This window comes from Gasterosteus aculeatus, chromosome 2, assembly GCF_964276395.1.
Source record: "Gasterosteus aculeatus chromosome 2, fGasAcu3.hap1.1, whole genome shotgun sequence".
NCBI lineage: Eukaryota > Metazoa > Chordata > Actinopteri > Perciformes > Gasterosteidae > Gasterosteus > Gasterosteus aculeatus.
In genome coordinates this window covers 14,907,269-14,922,754 of record NC_135689.1, presented here as the reverse complement: position 1 = coordinate 14,922,754, position 15,486 = coordinate 14,907,269, and the positions used below count along the sequence as shown (strand labels likewise).

The following is a 15,486-nucleotide window of genomic DNA, read 5'->3' as shown; positions in this document are numbered from 1 at the left end:
CTTCAGCCCATCATTGTCTGTGATCCCGTGAAAACACGGCTTGTTGTGCACTGCATCTCCTCCCTTTTCTATCCCCCGACTGATTTCTGCATCCTCCAGCATCTCCACAGGGACCATGTCCACTTCCTCCCATCTATTTCAGCTTAACTTTACTCCTCCATTTCCTACTTTCTAGCTTGTGTAGCGCTTTACGTGTAAGTGAAACTACAATCAGTAGAGAGGTGAGTGAACGTATTCATGACTCATTTTTCTTTCCATCCTCGCAGAGCCAACAGAAGTGAAGGACAGTCTTGATGACAGCCTCCACATCCCTTTATGCATTGCGAGGTTGAAACACCGGGGCAAGGTCAAAGGTCATGGATGGTCCTGAGCCACTGAGGCAACCTGGGACCTCTGAGGCCTAGAAACAAACGTGGGTGAGAGGAGGAAGAGTTAGAAGAGCGTAAGGCAGAGAGCATCCGTGAGGATAAAAGAGGGCTTGTGGTCCGTTTGTATAAATTAGATTGTCTCTCCACAGTCCCACTGCCTACAAGGATCTTTGACTCGATCGATGACTCCCCACTTCTACCTAAAAACTGTTAAAAGACAAACACGTCAAGTCAACTTGATCCAGTGTAAAAGAAGAAAAAAAGACTGTAAATAACATTTTTATACATTTTGTATCTTTTTCATTGGAGATGAAGAAGAAATCTTTTGTGACGTCTTTTTTTTTGTTTTTTTTAATGACTGTCTGTGTGCGGTGGTGAGTGAGGTTTGTGCGAGTGGATTCTTGTTTGTTGCCGAGGGACACATTTTGCATACGAAAAAAAAAAAAAAATCCCCAAATTTTCCCTCCAAAAACCGTTTCCCTTACACTCATCGACTGTATAGCGACGGCAGGGGTCCGCCAATAGTATCTGATGAGATTATTAGAACACGTGGTTGAAGCAAAAATATCAAAGTTGCGAAAAGTGATTGTACATAGAGGGAGGGGTTATTATAGGAGAGAGATATGATGGAAGATGATTGTGAAGAGAAAGATGGTCAACATTAAGCTAAAGCGCCACACGATGGTTCAGAGGTGGTGGTACCACCATCAAAGCTCGGTCCCGAGCGTCCCGGTGTCCCCTCTCTCAGGAGATTGTTCTGTATTCTGATCCACTGCATATGAATGTGACCTCGTCCTCTGTCTTTGTGTGTCTTTGTGCCTGTTGCCGTGTGAACCTTGACCATATCAGTTCGAGTGGTATTCTGCAGATCAGGCGGGCGAAGGCAGATAGATCTGCTTCCCCGTACGAGGCTTCATCATGTAACAACCACTGAAAGACCCTCAGCGGTGTTTGTACTCTTTGATGCATTATAACTCAACCTGCCTCAAGATGCGCCGCAGAAGCAGCCCAACCTCTCCGCCAGTATCCACGAGGGGCTCGTATGTAAGAGCTTCTCATGCAGAAGTTCTCTGCAAATCCAAGCCAAAGGGACAGCTGCTTAAAATCAGTGCAACACGTTTTTTTTTCAGTTTCTGTGTGTGATGAAAATGACTTGTGTGATTTACAGTTTGGTTTTTAATTTTGATAAGTTTTATTCATGATTGTGCCATGGAATCAATTATAAACGAGGCCCCAGACCTTCTCTACGACACTATCCACTGCGGCTGGCATCTTGGTTGGCAGCAGACCGCATCAGCGTGTCGGTGCAGGAGAGCGGGTCCCAGGGAACGCGGTGCGAGTCCCGTCCTAGTGCTTGCCCAGATATTCGCCTGGAGACCTGAAAGCAGACCTGCAGTACATATCCAGCATGGTATCTACCTGAATATATTAGCTCATGTCAGTAACACATGAATCTGATGCAAGGTTTCTTTTTTTTAACTGCTTGGCTGATCAGTTTCCGGGAGAATATCTTTTATACATGAGAAACTTCCTGAATTTGCAAATGTGCTCAACAAACATCCAACACAAGCTGTCATTGATGGAGAAGTTGACAACAGAACACATGAATACAGATGTGCTCCTGTGGTTTATGCTGCTGAACAGAGATGAGATCTACCGCAAGATCCGACGTATCTTCGTCAGTCGTGTCAGCGCTAAAAGCCTCTAAGTGGTTTTGAGACGCGGCCCCTCTCCATCAGCAACGTGTCCTTTCTCACAGCTGTTGGAGCGAGCGCTGATGACGGGCCTCGAGGTAACAACGCACAGGCGTTTGTAAGCAAATGCCAACAGCCTGCAGAGGGAATAAGGGCACTGTGGCTAAATCGGCCGCAAAGAAATGACGTTGTTCATGAAAAACCTGAAGGTGAAAGGAGGTTTCTGTGTTGGCCCTCGAGCAGAGAGCACTGACATTCAAACGGCACTTGTAAAAACACTACAGCAGAACAAGAAGGCCAAAAGAGCACAACGGGCATAAGAACAAATCGTGTGGTACAAACTGAGAGATGGCCGGGACACATTGAGTCAGCTGTACGGGGAGGAGGGGGGTCGGCATTATTTATCGCAGAAAGGAAAACAAACCAGCATGGAAATAGATAGCAGGAATAAATACACACAACCGCCTTGCGAATGCATATCTCCCTTTTTTGACAGCCCATTATTACAGTTGCATTGCCAAAAAATGCTCAAGATGCTCTTGCAGAGCAGAAGCATTTTCTCCTCACGTTTCTTTCAGCTGCTCCATTTTCGTTCCCCCATTTGCTATTCACAGATCCATTGTTTATCTTCAACTGACAATACCTTTAACTTGTACAGACATGAGATTTATTTTATTTATCAATAATTTATTAACATTAATTTATATTGCCATTTTTGTATTATTTTTGTTGCATTGAAATGTTCCCCTTTGTCTGCTTCTTATGTCTCTCGGTGCAACAAATTCACAATTGAAGGACAAGAGACGGGACTGTGAAGATACAAATTTGAGGCAGGGTGCTTTGCTTTTCAGAATTGGATTTATTTGTTTTTTTTTATCCAATCATGGGGTTAAAACCTGTAAAAATATGACAAAACTTGAATTTCAACCTTGTTTCTTCATCCACAGACTAAATGTGCACATACTGGATGTAAATGGTGCAGATACGTCCAGAATCAAAACCTCTTTGCTCAGTGTTATTGTTCACAGGCTGAAGCTTCGGTCACAAAATCTGATTGTTAACTGATATTGTTCAGAATGATTACAAATGATAACTGCAGCTTCAGGTTGACGTGGTCCGGACCGACAGGAGGCGAGAAACATTAAATAAACACCAAATTGTGATGTGCTCTAAAAAAAGAAAATAATTGGGGAAGTGACGGAAAGAAAGGAAGAGTGAGATCCAGTCTGGGTAGGAGGAGGGTTTGTCTTTGTTAGCTTGTGTGTTCATTATGGGATGCCTTCTATCCCGCCGTCGGCAAGGAAACAGATGTTCCCCTGTTACCGCGGAAACAAGAGAAATGTTGGACATTAAAAAAATAACTTATTCCTACTTGGCTGGGTTTGTTTATTCTGTGTGTTGTTTCATATCCACGGGAGGAAACGTCCTGAGAGACAACGATTTTCTGGACATCTCGCTCTGTCCCTGTTTTGACTCGAGTGTCCTCTCACGCTTCATTCCCAGTAAAAACAATATAAAAAGCCCCCAGATGTGTTTTTTTCCCCACTTACACAGCGACTGGCAAAAGAAATCCGTGCTCCTACTGGATTAGTATTATTTAAATACAGAATACGTGCATTAACACACACAGAGGGAACTGGGATATTTAGTTTACTTCTATCCAGAGGGTCATTGTCTTGTTTGTCACCCGTCAGTAGTCAACTCCAAATTCAAACCAAATACAAATGTATTCTGTGTCGGCTTACATAAAGTTAACACGCCAAATAAGCTATGCAGGGAAAAAACATCTGGATCTAGATTGTCCATTAAGGCATGTCATTACGTTTCTACATCTGCAGCAACTTGATGTAATAAATTCTGTAAGAATTACACATTCTCCCTAGAATAAGGCTTATGAGCTTTATCAACCCTAAAAACCCATGAATTCTTTCAGTATTAAAACCACGCTGTGATTTTGATCACTTTCAATATGCTGTGCAATGTTTATTACGTTCGTCCTTCATAGCACTTCCATTAATTTAAGTTGTGGAAGTATTAGAATAAAGTGTTTTCTATTACTACAAACAATTTAGTCTGTCTAAGCCCTCTAAAGTATTTTAGAGAGTGGCTGCTGCTCTGCAGATCATTCGTTTTTAACGAATCGTTGTTCTCGTCTCCAAAAAGCTGCCTGTGTACTTTTGAGTCGTCTGCAAACCAAGTAATGTCACTTCTGCCTTCCACCACAGCCAAACATGGGTCTTACGCAGGGAAAGTGAACATCCCCCTTTGTGTCACAGCCAATTCAAAACAAGTGAAAATCCTCCTTTTGCATTACGATACCAGACAACGTATGAAACTGGCACGGCGGATAGACAAGAGTGTAAAAGAACCGATAACGATGCAACAAATTGCAGAAGTTCATCCCGATTGTCCGCACGATTTTGCCTCATCGTCGCTGCTGGACGAAGACGGCGGCACGTCCTCGCCCATCCGCTTTAGCTTGGCTTTGTAGTAAGACTTCTTCATCCTGAAGGCCTTCTCCTTCTGCCGCGCCGCTCTCGTCTTCTCCCTCACCAGCTCCTGCTCCCACGCCAGCACCTTCATCCTGTTCTCCCACTCCAGGATCTTCATCTGCTGCTGCTGCCTCACGGCGTCGGCCCTCTGCTGGTGCTCCCGTCTCGACAGGTCCGCGTGGTCGAGGTGTGGAGATGAGCGGCGGGTCGCCCCGTCCGACTCGCCGCCGGCCGGGTCCAAGCGCTGGCTCGCGACGGGGGAGGTGCCTGCAAGGCCTGAGGGGGGAAAAAAAAGAAGGAAAAAGTTCACTGCGGGGAACCCGGTGTTCCTGAATGCATCGGTACAATACAGAGTACTAAATGCATTGGGATCCATTTTAAAGCCAAACAGCACTGGGATCAGCGGTTTAGACAAGGGACCAAGAACCTTCTGAAGGCGTGCCGCCGTAGGTTGGAATCAGGGACTACATTTAGTTCATCAAATATAGAGAAGGCACTTTGCCTTTTTCTCATCTTCAGGGGCCTACACAATAACCCCTTTCAGCTGAAGGTCATCGGTGCTGTTTATTTAATCGTTTCTTCATAAGAGAAACACATAAAACATTCAAAGGTCACCCTTATTTTCTAACAAAGATCACTGAACACGTGTCTCTAGGCAACTAATAGCGTGGCAGCTTGCAGAGCTTCACTGACCTGGCGCTGCCAAGTAGGCAGCAGGAAATGTCCCATCCTGGAGCTCTGCATTGTGGGAGATGGCGTTTGTAGTGGGGCCGTGGGGCAGATTGGACCAGTCGCTGCTCGTTATTCTGTCCAAGGTGTCCCGCTGCAGGCAGATGGCCACTTGCTCCTTGCTGTCCTCAGTCTGGGACAAAGAGAGTGAAGTGCGTGTTTATAGTCAGTGGTTCCCCAAACTCTTTAGGGTGAAGGACCCCTTAAATTGGATAAATGAGTCCACAGACCCCACACAAAAAAAGAGTTGTCCAAGGATCCCAGAGGTACACGTTTTGTCACAGAAAGGATATTAAACCAAACACCAAAGTCACAATCTGGCAGTTTGTTTTCTCCATAATTCAAAGTATTGCCCTTTTTACCCCCTTGAGGTCCCCGGGGCGATCAATGTTACTGTAGGAGCGGCTCCAAGTTAATTTTGAATGTTCTTTGGTTTAATTGATGTTTGAAATGATGCCTGAGATCATTGTTAACCCAAAAGACAATTTGGAAATATTTACCTGCTTCACGCTGCCGTTAATCTGCCCGGCGGCGTTTGTCAGCATCACATTGTCTGCTCATGAGAGAAAAAGGACAGAAAGAGACCGTTGGTGAATGTATTACAGGAAAAGTAAAGAGCGCCTCCCACTGGTAAAGGCCGGTACAACAAAAACCCTTCACACATTACACATGTGTCCCAACCGCTGGTTGATGTTTTTAAAAGGATTATTCCAAGTATTGAAGCATAATGGGAAATGGGCAGAAATTCATCTAATTTAGGATTTGAATCTTGTCTTTATAAAAAACGTATCTGCTGTAATGACCATTTGTAACGATAACATTTAAGTGTTGAATTCAGGGATTATTGAACCAGTTTCCACGTTGGATTCTTGTGTAACTTTTTATCCAACTGATGATTTGAGGTAGCAGGAGAAAATTGAGGATTCGTATTCCAACTCCTGTCGCAGTGAGGATCCACCTCCCTCGAGTGACCTTAAACAGAATTATTGAATCTACATAGAAGACAGCTGAATCAGTGCTTACATAATGGAATAAACGGCTCGAGTCAAGTGAAAAGTATGAGATCCCAGCTTCTAAAAAGGTTTCTCTGCTCTTCTATCAACAACAAACAGGTAATTTACAAAACATTTGACAAGAAAAATTGGCTCTTGTTCTCTAAGTTGGAGCACTTGCTTAGGGACACTTCAACAGGCTGCAGATGTTCGGCTCCAGCAGCTCCTCGTCTCCCCCGCACATCAGCATTGACGCCCGTGTTTGCTGTGCAGCCTAACAATTATGAGCACGTTAGTGAAAAACGAGCAGATGATGACGTAGTACAACTCCTGAAAAGGATTTGATAAGAATTTTAGAGAGCTCCTTTCATGTTTTTGGAGTGTTTTTAGGCTGAGGAAGAGTGATTTTAGCAGTCTTAGGCAGTGGTGGGACCACGGTAAGATTGAGACTGGGCTTCTTTGTCACCAGCACACTTTCAACGTCACCAGAGACATCACCAGATCTATGAAGGACCTGGAGACTGATATAGTGGAACTAAAGCATTTAAGGGAGTCCACAGGAGAGCGAGGACATATTGAAGTCCTCAAGATTAAAAAAATGGCTCTGGCCGACCTGTTGGACGGTGGTGGAACCATGCCAGACAAGGAACCGAGCGGTCAGCTTTTGCTCTTCCCTCTGTACCAGAGAGTACAGGAAGCACTGACGGAGGAGTTCATGAGCGAACTACCTCAAGTCTCTGAGGAGACAAACAAAGCGCTCGACAGGCCCATGACCGTGCAGGAGCTGAAGGCCGCCTTGCAGGGCATGCAGGGACGGCGTGCTCCCGCAGAATTTTATAAAACATTCTGGGAAATATTTGCACCTGACATCCTGGAGGTTTTTAATGAAAGTCTGGCCTCTGGCTCCATGCCGATGTCCTGCCGCAGAGCGGTAACAGCGCTGCTGGCGCCCTGTGTCTCTACTGTTTACAAGTTTCTGTCCAGGGGTCAGCCTCCAGGCTGAGGGAAGCTATGGAGCAGTTCAGAACAGATATTTGCGTGGAAATGTGAGTAGAAGTAAAAAGTCGTCTGAAAAATAAATACTCTAGTAAAGTATAGATACCCAAAATTTCTACTTAAGTACAGTAACAAAGTATTTGTACTTGGTTACTTGACACCTCTGCATAGCTAAGATCAAAGTGTTGTACAGTGAGGTTGAGAGTGAGCTGAAGATAAACGGTAGTCTGTGTGCTCCTTTTAGGGAGCGACTTGAAGAGGATGTAAGTCGCTTTGGGTAAAAGCGTCAGCTAAAAGACCTGTAATGTAATGTAATCTGTGTGATCCTAATATTTGTCATCCCCATCATAATTGTCAATTTCCTTGTTTATTCTTGAAACTATCTTTTTTTCTTTTCTTTCATTCAAATGAAGCACATGACTTGGACATGCTCCATTGAAGACCAACACATCATGTGTAGAGCACTAAAGGGAATATGATGTCCCTCCAAATCAATAAAAACAAACACAAACAGTGGAAGAATCACCTCATGTCGTTATAGAAAACAGAAGGTGTGACATGCCCACCATACATGTAGTGACTTGAGTAGTTACACGTGAGTAAATGCAGCCGCCTAGTGGAGCGGCCACACGAGGCTCGGGTCACTTCATGGAGAGAACCCGCTGTTGTTGGTCGCAGCTGAATTCCTCCTGGAAGAGCCTTCGGACATTATTCGTCTGTGAGTGCATGTTTTGTGTTGCTGTAAAGATTTAGACAATTTCGAAAGTATGTTGAATTTATGTCACGGAATTCTCCGCTGGAAAATAGCAGCTAAACTATGCTAGCTCTCTGTGTCATGTTATCCTGGTGCCACGTTGTTTTACGTGGTATTTATGTAGCCTTTGTTTTGTCTGTTCCAGTTTGACAATGATCAATCCGGCATGAATAAATGCAGAGGATGAAAACATTACACATATGAAAATCAAGGCTGGTAGTTCATCTTTATTCATAAAGGAAAGTGTAAGCTAGCTGTCTGTTCCTGCCAAGAGGGAACGCAGGTTGAGGACAGCAACACATTAAAAGTGCAATGAAAAACTGTTTTGTCATTACCAAAGTAATATATTAATATGCTAATCGATGCAATGTACAATATTCATATTCATGAAGAGAACCCTTTTAAAGTGTGTAAAATGATCCTCGTAGGGTCAGATGTGTTATGTAGCTGCATTAAGATCAAAGTTAGATTATGGGAGCTGCGTTCATGGATCTGAAACAGAAACTGTATTTAGAAGAGATGATCCATAACATCTGTGTTTCTCCATAGTGAGACACACTTCACACACATAAGAAACTAACACAAAGCCTTGGTTTGCATCATTGGAACTTCTTTACCTCCTGGTGTTATCTGTAACTATTTTGGCCTGCTGCTGACTTTAGTGGTAAATTATATTCTTTTATCATTAAAAACAGAAGACTGCGCTGTGAGGCCGTCCTAATAGACAGACTGAGAATAAGAGTCAGCATCCATGTTGTTAGAAACACTTGTGAAAAATGTCTGATAGACACATGGTTGCTTAATATTTTTTAAATATACTTCATCTCCAGTCTGCTTTGCTATAACCATGATCGTAATTTGCAATACTTCTATTTCTGTTTATGTGATTTAAACCTTGTTGAAAGTATTCTGGTGGAGGTCTTTCATATATATATATATATATATATATACACATCATCAACAAGTGTTTTTGTTCGGGCGATCAGTTCCATGGCAACGGAATGACATCAACAAGAGTCTTTGATGTGTCTCGGAACACTAGATCATTGCGTTTCTGGTTCTATAAGAGTGCAGCTGGATATTTTCTCTCAAAAGTATCTACGATTTTTGTCCTTTACACACTTAAGTAGTTTTTTTGAAGATTTACCACCATTTTTCAAAGGTTACATCGAGTCATTTAGCGACAAATAAAACACCAGTCTTTTTCAAGACTACACCCCTTTTCAGGGCTGACCAACAGTCTTTTTCAAGGCTATACAAGTATTCACCATGTACCGCGGAAACAACCAGAGAGCTGGAGCTGGCCCTTTAATCCCTGGACGTCCTCCGACTGGATACAATGTGAGTGTTGCACTTTCTCGAGCCAACAATGAAGTGCACTGCCTGAAAAGGCAAGTGAGCGAACTCAATGCCTACATTGAAACTGAGAAGGCCAATTTGTGCCGCCAGTTAGAAGGCAAAGATCTGGCCTTTGATCAGATGGTTTGCGAGCACAAAACAATGCTTTCAGACCACCAGATCCAGGTCAGGAATCTTATTGAGCAGAACAACCATTTAGTTCTGAAGCTCAGAGAGACAGAAGAACAACTCACTGCCAAAACTGCTGAACTCACGGTCAACAACCAGACCTGGCAGCAGAAGTATGAAGAACTGGAGGAAAAGACATTCAAGGAACTGGATCACCAACAACAGTCCATGGAGTCTAAAGTAACAGGGTTACTCTCCACTAACGTTTCTCTTAAAGAGGAGCTGCACAAGCAGCAGGCCAGTAACCACCAGTTGGAAGAAAAACACAAACTGCTGAAGATCCAGTCAGAGGCTCTGGCTGAGACTATCCGGGAGAACGAGGGTTTATCGCTGAAGCTCACCGAGACCAAAGAACAACTCACTGTCAAAACTGCGGAAATCACGGTCAACAAGCAGACCTGGCAGCAGCTGGAAGCAGAACATGAACTGCTAAAGACCCAGAGGGATTCTCTGGCTGCTTTTAAAAAGAGCCAAGAGGAGACCCACCACGAGATGGTCACAAGCAGTGGTTTCCTGATCTCAAAGATCCGACAGGAAAATCAGATCCTTATCACCAGGATCCAGGATTTAGAGGACGACAAAACAGTCCTCGAGAACATCTGCCTCGACTTAAAAAAAAAGAAAAGAGGCATCTTTGGGAGACGGATGCAAGACCGGCAGACGGAGATGGAGAAAATGAGGCGCAAGATGCAGGACAAGGAGGCAAAGAAATAGTAGACAGAAGAGAAGAAAAAGGAGACCATCCAGGACGTCAACATCAACGTGCCTGAGACTGGACACCTGTAGGAACACCTTCCTTCATCTCCCACTCCATCCTACCTCATCCATCGACCCCCACTCCCCTTCCACCCGCGCTTCAGACGCTTCAAGACCCCACACACACACACACACACACACACACACACACACACACACGCTCAAAAACAAGCTGACTCTGACATGTCCATGTGTGTAAATACCAGGACACACACACACACACACACACACACACACACACACACACACACGCTGAAAAACAAGCTGACTCTGACATGTCCATGTGTGTAAATACCAGGACACACACACACACACACACACACACACACACACACACACACACGCTCAAAAACAAGCTGACTCTGACATGTCCATGTGTGTAAATACCAGGACAAACACACACACACACACACACACACACACACACACTCAAAAACAAGCTGACTCTGACATGTCCATGTGTGTAAATACCAGGACAAACACACACACACACACACACACACAAAAACAAGCTGACTCTGACATCTCCATGTGTGTAATTACCAGGACACACACACACACACACACACACACACACACACACACGCTCAAAAGCAAGCTGACTCTGACATGTCCATGTGTGTAAATACCAGGACACACACACACACACACACACACGCTCAAAAGCAAGCTGACTCTGACATGTCCATGTGTGTAAATACCAGGACACACACACACACACACACACACACTCAAAAACAAGCTGACTCTGACATGTCCATGTGTGTAAATACCAGGACAAACACACACACACACACACACACACACACACACACGCTCAAAAGCAAGCTGACTCTGACATGTCCATGTGTGTAAATACCAGGACACACACACACACACACACACACACTCAAAAACAAGCTGACTCTGACATGTCCATGTGTGTAAATACCAGGACACACACACACACACACACACACACACACACACACACTCAAAAACAAGCTGACTCTGACATGTCCATGTGTGTAATTACCAGGACACACACACACACACACACACACACACGCTCAAAAGCAAGCTGACTCTGACATGTCCATGTGTGTAAATACCAGGACAAACACACACACACACACACACACACACACGCTCAAAAACAAGCTGACTCTGACATGTCCATGTGTGTAAATACCAGGACAAACACACACACACACACACACACACACACACACACACACACACACTCAAAAACAAGCTGACTCTGACATGTCCATGTGTGTAAATACCAGGACAAACACACACACACACACACACACACACGCTCAAAAACAAGCTGACTCTGACATGTCCATGTGTGTAAATACCAGGACAAACACACACACACACACACACACACACACACACACACACGCTCAAAAACAAGCTGACTCTGACATGTCCATGTGTGTAAATACCAGGACACACACACACACACACACACACACACACAGTGGGTTTTCCCTCCATCTATGGGTTTCCCACATTAAAAAAAATCTCCTCCTATCAACATCTGGAGGATACCATCACCAAAGAAAAATGTGATAACATGGGCCACCCCGTCATCTGTGGGTTCCCCTGTGGGTCCAAGCGCCAAACAACTTGGCAATTTATATATTTATGCCTGTTACAATAAAGCATTGTTAAAATTTGAACAAGTCTCTCTGGATTGAAATGGTTCTTGCAGCCTAATAGCTATATTTCTAAAGTGTTTTTAAAAAACACAAGCCCCAAGACAGTCTGGTTCACGAAGAACCAACACCTTCTAAAGAACCGCTTTATCTATTAGATGGTTCTACGTGTTTTTCGTTATTTGGGATATTAAATGGTTCTTTGACATATTAAAAGGTTCTTAATTCACGTTTGAGTTGTTGAATGGTGGGCGATGAAAAAAAAAACACCTCCGTGCCATGATGTTAGCTAGTTAGCGGCCAGTTGATACACACACGTCATATTTATAATATCATATAACATAATATAGGACTAATATAGTATCATACTTCATAGTTCTAATTTCATATAACAACATCATTTAGATTCAAAGATTTTTATTGTCAATTACACACTGTGTATTGAAATACTTGTGCTTGCCTTTTCTGGAAAGCCGACCAATTTTAAAATAAAAATAAAAAATACAACATTTACATAAATGTACATGAGATAAAAATAAAAATGAGGTAAGGATAAGGCAGACATGAGGTAAGGGGAAAAGTGCAAAACTGAGCAGGTTGTAAAAGAAAAACTTAATTTATATTGCACATATTTCATTTAATTTAACAGGACAGTAACAGTAAGTGAATCCTAACAAGCTAAAGTGCAGACCAGTTGTGAGTTAGGTTATAGAGTCCTCTCAGCTGTTGAGGGCTCTAATGGCAGTGGGGAAAAAAAGTGTTTTTCAGTCTGGTGGTCCTGCATTTGGCACTTCTTTACCTCCTGCCTGAGGGTAGAAGCTTGAACAGTCCATGTTGGGGGTGGGTGGGGTCTTTGAGAATGGAGGCAGCTCTCCTGTGAACCCTGCGGTGGTAGATGCTCTGCAGAGAGGGCAGTGGGGTCTTGATGATCTTTTCTGCTGTCCTCACCACTTTCTGCAAGCGTTTGCGGTCCATTGTGGATGTGCTGCCGTACCACACGGTGATGCAGCTGGTCAATATGCTCTCGATGATGCAGCTGTAGAAGTTGCTGAGGATCTTGGGAGACATCCCAAACCTCCTCAGCCTCCTCAGGAAGTACAGCCGCCGTTGAGCCTTCTTGACCAGCTGCGTTGTATCGAGTGTCCAGGTGAGGTCCTCGCTGAAGTGGACCCCGAGGTATTTGAAGCTGCTCACCCTCTTAACTTCATACTTATTATGTTCTATGATATAATAAATACTATCATAATACAGTGTTTTCGTCACGCAAATATACCTCTTTGTCTGAAATTCTTTTCTGGACTTTTGCCTGCGTGCTTGGGTGTGTTTTTGAGCTAAACTAAGCTAAATAGGTCAGAATTAGAGAAAGCTAGAGGAGGTATTATGTTAAAGCAGGGTTATTCTTTATCGGCCCATTCATCTCTGAGAATGTGATGAGGGGGCCGGGCAAAAGACTAAAAGTGCAAAGTACTCTTCAAAAGGGGAAGTTGAAAGATGATAAAATATATATATATATATATATATATATATATATATATATATAGCTGTTGATAACACCCAAGAAAACAGATGAATTGATCCTATAAGGATATTTTCTCTGCCCTTTGGGACTTTAACTGAAGGGTGGGCCGAGTTCCAGGTTACAGATGCGGGAGGAGATTCCCTTGGAGCAGCCGGCAGGGGTTCAGGTACGTAGCGGGCAGGTTGCGTGAGAGTCTGTGGTGTCCCGTAGAGACGAGACCAGACACTGAGTGCGTGAAGAGGAGTTGAATATAAAGGGAGGTGAACTGCTGAGGTGCAGGTGATGGTGATTAGAACTTAGGGGACTGTGAACGAGTGGGAGGAGTGAGTGAAGCTGGTGGGATCCTGACAGCCGGGCTGCGGCGGCCGAGCGGCCGGTTCCGGTGCCGTGGGCCAAAATCTACGGATCAGATTGAAGAACTTTTGTCAGAAGAAATGCGTAAATATGACCGCTTATACAAGCCGTCATTGGCGGGTTGCAGAAGCGGGTTGGATTCACGGAGGGAGATCGCCGCAAACGCCGGTTTGCAGGTCGAGAGGTGCACAAAGTTGTGGAGGAAAATACGGGACAAATGTGTCCGTGATGAAAAGCAGCAGTGGCGATGCACGGGGCAATAAAGTCTATGATAAATGAATAAACAAACCAACGACTTCCACACACAAAGACGCGACTCTCTAGGTCGTCTTCAACAGAAACACGTCACTCCCCCTGTTGTTCTGGAGGCGAATTGGTCTTTTAATCCAGTCTCCCTGGAGGTCAAACACATCATGAGGGGAGGTTGTTTCCAGTAAAGGCGCGGTTCGACCTTTTTATCAATGTGTATGCTCCAGCAATCGGTGCAGAGAGGAAGCTGTTTTTACAAAAAAGTTAATGAGCTTTTAGATGTCTGTGCCTCGGAGGATTTTTTATTCTTAGGGGGGGATGTTAACTGTACAGAAGATGCGACTACAGACCGCAACCACGCAGAGCCACATCCAGCTTCCCAGCAGGCTCTGAGGCGGCTGGTCCAGTCTCATGGCCTGCTGGATGTGTGGAGAAGGATGCATGCAGACTGCCGGCAGTACACGTGGTCCCACCTCAGAGAAGGTAGAATCTCCTCAGCCAGGCTTGATCGGTTTTATGTGTTTAAACACCATTTTAATATTTGTAAAATATGTACCATTGCACCGGCGGTTTTCACACATCATTCCCTGCTGGTGTGTAATGTTTTTATTAGGAACATTTTGCCAAAAAAGCGCGTACTGACATTTTAACTCAGGTCCTAAAAAAAAGAAGACACGACCCGAGGGGAAACCTCTGGCGGATGACGTGGGACAGATGTTTCTGCACTCGCCGTGTGCACTGCTGTTGCAGCCATACACACTTCAACAACAACAGCCGGCTGAACAAACAGCGATCGCTAAGCATCAGTCGGAGGTGTGAGCGCAGTGACGTTACCTTCCCTCAGCTTGCGCACCGCCGCTTTGTGGCCGGCTCCCCCTGCGTGGCTGGTCAGGGCAGCCTCGCCCATCGTCTGAAGTTTGATGGATTTAGAACAGGCCTTACATCGGGCGAAGTGAATGTCCTGGATTTCCTTAACCAGCCAGTCCTTGTAAATCCCCTTTGAGAGCCAGGAGTCCTGGAATTTGCATTTGCCGGGCATGCTTAGCTGAAGTTAGCCGGACCGCTACCTTGCGGCTAGTTAGGTGAAGCCTCCCGTGAGCCGTCTCCCGATGCGTTCACGGGCGGCACGGAAAAGCCACAATTATTTACATTATTGGGAAATTTAATTTAAATTACTCGTTGTATTGTTGTTATAAAGAACCAGATTCCGTATATATACACACACTTCTTCTACAAATTGCATTTTTATAACTTTCTAAAATAACAAAGTATCACAAAGTGCAGACCAAACACTGTTTGCTCTGTTGGTGTAGTGAAGTGAAATAGTTGAGTAACTTTGTGGAAATAGGCTTCAATGTAAGGTAAACAAAGGGACAAAGGAGGCTTGAACCAAAATGATATCAGTATTGT

At 44.3% G+C, this 15,486-nt stretch overlaps 2 protein-coding genes across 4 annotated transcripts in view; one reads left to right on the top strand and one right to left on the bottom strand.

Moving 5' to 3' along the window:
* celsr3 (cadherin, EGF LAG seven-pass G-type receptor 3) overlaps positions 1 to 3,435 on the top strand; it is a 74,052-nt gene extending 70,617 nt beyond the window's left edge. For 2 of the 3 annotated variants that reach the window (XM_040192708.2, XM_078093256.1), the window contains one exon: positions 267 to 3,435. In XM_040192708.2, the coding sequence (XP_040048642.2) occupies positions 267 to 294 (28 nt within the window). In that variant the 3' untranslated portion in view covers positions 295 to 3,435. The remainder of the gene's footprint in view (positions 1 to 266) is intronic. The other variant, XM_078093265.1, reaches the window with a different exon arrangement.
* fsbp (fibrinogen silencer binding protein) lies at positions 2,902 to 15,303 on the bottom strand. Its single transcript, XM_040192725.2, has 4 exons — positions 14,911 to 15,303; positions 5,784 to 5,836; positions 5,248 to 5,416; positions 2,902 to 4,830 (listed from the first exon to the last, which is right to left on the bottom strand). Exons 1-4 carry the CDS (start codon positions 15,113 to 15,115, stop codon positions 4,460 to 4,462), a joined length of 798 nt encoding a protein of 265 aa, XP_040048659.2. The 5' UTR covers positions 15,116 to 15,303; the 3' UTR covers positions 2,902 to 4,459.
* Between the last annotated feature and the right edge of the window lie 183 nt (positions 15,304 to 15,486).

Bases quoted from the DNA above. Each gene is read 5' to 3' on its own strand.
- fsbp (XM_040192725.2), bottom strand. From the start codon at position 15,115: ATGCCCGGCAAATGCAAATTCCAGGACTCCTGGCTCTCAAAGGGGATT. The intron at 5,837-14,910 runs GTAACGTCACTG...TCTCATGAGCAG, and splicing joins GGTGCGCAAGCTGAGGGAAG to ACAATGTGATGCTGACAAAC. The intron at 4,831-5,247 runs GTCAGTGAAGCT...TTCCCCCCTCAG, and splicing joins TGCCTACTTGGCAGCGCCAG to GCCTTGCAGGCACCTCCCCC.